Raw genomic sequence first — 6,000 nt, forward strand, 5'->3', positions numbered from 1 at the left:
GGTACTGATATTGGGCCTGTAGCATGCTGGGATGAAGGGCTACCAAGTTTGTTCAAATGAATGACCTTGACCCACTATCAACCTTATGTCCTTGTTCGACATTCAAGGACACAGGCGTCATGTTTAAATCTTTTAATAGGTTCTTATGAATCAAACACTGATATTCTGCTTGTAGCTGTATTTTAGTCCACTATTAAGATTACAAGTGTGAGATTAATACCAGGTGAGCGATGCAGGCCCATTGGGCCTTTTTTTTACGTTGGGAGGCTTGCGATAAGAAACTGATTCATTAATAATTTGATAATTTACTTTTTACAATTGTATTTACAAGGTCACCCGACTGGCATTATTTCTAAAGGTTGCAGCCATATTTGCATATGAGGTCACAGCTGGTGTAAAAGGTCAAGACTTATGTCACAGTTGCTACAAAAGGTCAATCATATTAACAAATAAGGTCACTACAGGTGGTGTAGGTAGGGTCAAGGTCACAGATTGTCACTGATGTGGTCAATTCATAAGTCATCACAGACATTGTCAGCATCTCAAAGTCCCATCATCTCCAAAGATTTAATGTTTGGTATCAAATACTTGCTGTATATTTCTTTTTATCTTGATCTACCAGCTTGCCTTAATAATTTCCAAGCTGTAATACTAAATTTCAGAGTCCTAGTCTCATGCTGACCAATGCGTTCAAAATGCATATTTTGTATGAAATTGGTGACCAGGAACTTTCAGGTTCTTCTCAGTACCATTATACATGTTATGCTTGTAAGTAATCATAGGTTTGTAGGGATATTTCTTTCTTGTAAAATCTGGTGTGCATATTGGAAACTTATGATAATGATGTATTTCTAGGTGTGACTCTAATCCTTCATTCCATTGGGTCGTTCTCCCTGACATTCTGATGAGTTCTACAGGGTGATCAATTGTGAATAAATTGCTCGAAGGATATTTGGTGTGTTAAGGCTGAGCTTTGGAAGTCTCATACCTTGATGTCAATAGCAGAGGGAAGTAGTCGTGACGGTGGTGTGAGGTAGCCTGCAGATAGTGCTATATTGGTGATCAGAGTTTGTCACCTGGCTGCCGCCGACGGCCTGCCATCTGCTGTGCTAACACGGCTTGACCTCAGTACAGGTCATCATGCAAGCTATACACCATCATATTTAGACCAACTGGACAGAGCTACTAACAGACTGAATGAAAACAACTCTACAGTACCCAAACTGACCATCACATTAAGACCAACTTAACAATACCACAAACACTGACCATTGCATCTAAACCAACTTTACAGTACTCCAAAACTGACAATTGCACCTAGACAAACAATACGGGACCCAAACTTATCATTGCCTCTAGACCAACTATAAAGGACATGCTTCCCCAATGGGATGTGAAAAGGTATGGGTTACCTTATTCCCAACCACATATTTTTTATCAAAGATCTTCTGTTTCCTCCCTCATTAAAACCCCTTCACGCTAACATCCAGCTAACATCCAGCTAACATCCGGGCCAACAAGAGTGATTAATGTAAGTTGAAGTGACTTGTTTCATAACTGGTGTAAAATTTAAAAAAAAAAATTAAAAAAATTAGCAATCCAAACATACTAAACGTATTTCTACAGTACTAATACAAAAGCGTATATGATCAGTAATGGAGTGTAAAAACTAATGATGTATTGAAACATCCATAGAGCACATTCCTTCTCCTCCCAGTATAAGTGTAACACGGCAGTGACGACAAGTTTGTCTACTTTTAAAATTAACCTACATGTCCGGGAAGGCAGAAGTTGAGCATATTCAATCGCTATACTGATGTCATCATTGTAATTACTAATACTATCTATAAATAGTGGCATAATGTATTGCACAGCACAAGGTATGTGTATACATAAAGATATGTGTACGTATTGTGTTTGGAATTGAATCATGAATGGTGTGTATATGGCCAGAAGTGTATACCTGGTATATATTTATGTGTGTTTCTGATTTTTAACTTATCATATGTATACATGTATATATATTCTGCAAAGTGAAAGTCTACTAGATATGGGTGATGTTTCCTTACATATCACACAGTAGTGGATTGTACATCTGGCCCATGGTGTTGGGGTAAATGATATGGAAGCTGGGAGTTAACATATAAACCAGGTTAGGTACATGTTATTCCTTGATTTGACAACTAGTTTAAGTCCTTGATTAGACAAATGAGGATTACAAATCAAATGCATCACGTTATTCCTGCCTTCGATATCTCCACAGAGTTTACAACAAAAGGTACACAAATTATTTGATTTTAATGTTCACTTTTGATTTGTGATCACCAGTAGTACATTGTACAGAAGTATGTGGTACCAGCTGTTGGTGTAGCCCGAGGGTGTCACAAACATCAATACGGGCATTACACAAGCACTATACACACCTTTACACACAAGTGTCTTAGGTGACGTGATGACATATACACGCCTACACGTCTTAGGTAACATATAATTAACCTTTGAGACAATGTTTTCTGTTCTAATGGTATTTGTGTAACATGTGATGCATTGGAGATTACAGTATGTTGGTGTCTGGACGCCTGGTAACCAAGCTCATGGTTTCCTTTACTTACATTTTACTGCCTTGATAATAACTGTACAGTAACCGTGTATATCACTGCACGGTAACCTGTAACCTTTATCTTCCAGAGCCCAGTTGTTCAAAAGTTGGTTAGCTTAATCACAGTTTAACGACATTTTCCAACCTTTAATTATTCCGATAATATACAAGATAAAATCTCACAATTTTGCATGTAAATTCACTGTACTAAATATTTTATATCTGGAAAGTTGTAATTAATTCAATGGTTGTGTTTTAAAGATACACCAAAATCAAAATTTGCGCTGATCACTGATTAAGCTAATCACCTTTTGAACAACTAGGCCCAGATTAAATAAGTGATTAATAGGAGGATAGATTTGGCTCTAACGACAGAATTAGAAGGACTTTTGAAAAATAGACAAGAATTAAGGATTGATGTTTATATTTGTTATAATTTTCAGGAGCTGATCATTCCAAAAACTGGCGGGATGACATGAGGCCCTTAAGTCCACGTGACACCCGAGGAGGCTACGGGAACTATAATCGGAGAGGTGGACGAGGTGGAAGGGGAAGAGGAAGGGGCCGTGGAGGGGCCAGGAGTAGGGGTGTTGATTCCAACGTGGAAAACTTAACAGGTATTAGTACTATAAATCACGAGAAGTAGCAAACAGAGGCTGAGCCAGTATTTGGTAGAGTAATACCTGAACAGAAACTGAGGGAGCGACTTTTTTTGTAAACAGGGGCCAAGGATTGACTGATATTATAAACAGGAACTGAGATGGAACTGACAGGGTCATGATGAGTATAGGATCAGAGTTACTATAAATAGACAAGAGGTTAATCTACTTACACAAGTTAACAGACACGACTTTCCTGTGTATAGCTAATTATTGTTGGTAATCCACAAAGTTGTCTAGGATTTGTTTAACATTTTACATCTTCTTAATGATACCTCACTGCTCACAGAATAACACCACTACTATCTTAGATATCAATGACCATCAGTAGAAACGGCCACCACTACTCCAGATACCATTCAGTAGAAAAGGCCACCACTATTCGAGATAACATTCAAAGCAACACCACCACTATCTTAGATATCAATGACCATCAGTAGAAACCGCCACCACTTACTCATGATACCATTCAGAACAACACCACCACTATCTTAGATATCAATGACCATCAGTAGAAACCGCCACCACTTACTCCTGATACCATTCAGAACAACACCACCACTATCTTAGATACCAATGACCATCAGTAGAAACGCCCACCACTACTCCAGATACCATTCAGTAGAAAAGGCCACCCCTATTCGAGATAACATTCAAAGCAACACCACCCCTATCTTAGATATCAATGACCATCAGTAGAAACGACCACCACTACTCCAGATACCATTCAGTAGAAACGGCCACCACTATTCGAGATAACATTCAAAGCAACCCCACCACTATCTTAGATATCAATGACCATCAGTAGAAACCGCCACCACTTACTCATGATACCATTCAGAACAACACCACCACTATCTTAGTTATCAATGACAATCAGTAGAAACGGCCACCACTACTCCAGATACCATTCAGAATAACACCACCACTATCTTAGTTATCAATGACCATCAGTAGAAACAGCCACCACTACTCCAGATACCATTCAGAACAAGACCACCACTATCTTAGTTATCAATGACCATCAGTAGAAACGGCCACCACTTACTACAGATCCCATTCAGAACAACACCACCACTATCTTAGTTATCAATGACAATCAGTAGAAACGGCCACCACTACTCCAGATACCATGCAGTAGAAACGGCGACCACTACTCCAGATACCATTCAGTAGAAACGGCCATCACTATCTTAGATACCAATGACCATCAGTAGAACCGACCACCACTACTCCAGATACCATTCAGAACAACCCCACCACTATCTTAGTTATCAATGACCATCAGTAGAAACAGCCACCACTACTCCAGATACCATGCAGTAGAAACGGCGACCACTACTCCAGATACCATTCAGTAGAAACGGCCATCACTATCTTAGATACCAATGACCATCAGTAGAAACGGCCACCACTACTACAGATACCATGCAGTAGAAACGGCCACCACTACTCCAGATACCATGCAGTAGAAACGGCCACCACTACTCCAGATACCATGCAGTAGAAACGGCCACCACTACTCCAGATACCATTCAGTATAAAAGGCCACCACTATTCGAGATAACATTCAAAGCAACCCCACCACTATCTTAGATATCAATGACCATCAGCAGAAACGGCCACCACTACTCCAGATACCATTCAGAACAACACCACCACTATCTTAGATATCAATGACCATCAGTAGAAACCGCCACCACTTACTCCTGATACCATTCAGAACAACACCACCACTATCTTAGATACCAATGACCATCAGTAAAAACGACCACCACTACTCCAGATACCATTCAGTAGAAAAGGCCATCACTATCTTAGATACCAATGACCATCAGTAGAAACGCCCACCACTACTCCAGATACCATTCAGTAGAAACGGCCACCACTACTCCAGATACCATGCAGTAGAAACGGCCACCACTACTCCAGATACCATTCAGTAGAAACGGCCATCACTATCTTAGATACCAATGACCATCAGTAGAAACGGCCACCACTACTCCAGATACCATTCAGAACAACACCACCACTATCTTAGTTATCAATAACCATCAGTAGAAACGGCCACCACTACTCCAGATACCATTAGTAGAAACGGCCACCACTACTCCAGATACCATTCAGAATAACACCACTACTATCTTAGATACCAATGACCATCAGTAGAAACGGCCACCACTACTCCAGATACCATGCAGTAGAAACGGCCACCACTACTCCAGATACCATTCAGAACAACACCACCACTATCTTAGATACCAATAACCATCAGTAGAAACGGCCACCACTAGGAGTAGTGCAGCTCTTAAATCCAGAATTCCATAAGGTTTACCCACATCATTCCAGACACTATAACGATTAACAAACACCAATAAACCTAGATACCAACACAGCAAATGTATTGAGAAAATGTATAGAGGTTCATAAAGCATATCCAGTGAATTGTTTGTGTGACATTTCAGTGACAAGTACAACATGTACTTCGTCACCTTCTTCAGGCAGAAACATGTCACTTGTTGTGCTATATGAAACTTTATGCAATCGATACTAAGAAAATGTTTAGAAATAGTGAGAAAATGGTGTGTGTGATGACATTTTCATGTTTGTTAATATTAGTACAATACGTACTGTTTGATGACCTACACATGTCGCCCAGCTAGATACGCTTGTGTCTGATACACTTATGGATAAAGTGTTCACATATTATCATTAGAGTGCCACATCGAATAAAGGGGGGGG

At 39.8% G+C, this 6,000-nt stretch overlaps 1 protein-coding gene across 1 annotated transcript in view; it reads left to right on the forward strand.

Annotated features, from left to right (window-relative positions):
• The window catches only part of LOC110457424 (la-related protein 1B-like), a 51,635-nt gene that overhangs the window by 24,624 nt on the left and 21,011 nt on the right, over positions 1–6,000 (forward strand). The window contains exon 6 of the mRNA XM_021508703.1: positions 3,043–3,216. Within this exon, the coding sequence (XP_021364378.1) occupies positions 3,043–3,216 (174 nt within the window). The remainder of the gene's footprint in view (positions 1–3,042; positions 3,217–6,000) is intronic.

Source organism: Mizuhopecten yessoensis, unplaced genomic scaffold, assembly GCF_002113885.1.
Source record: "Mizuhopecten yessoensis strain PY_sf001 unplaced genomic scaffold, ASM211388v2 scaffold9133, whole genome shotgun sequence".
In the NCBI taxonomy this organism is placed as follows: domain Eukaryota; kingdom Metazoa; phylum Mollusca; class Bivalvia; order Pectinida; family Pectinidae; genus Mizuhopecten; species Mizuhopecten yessoensis.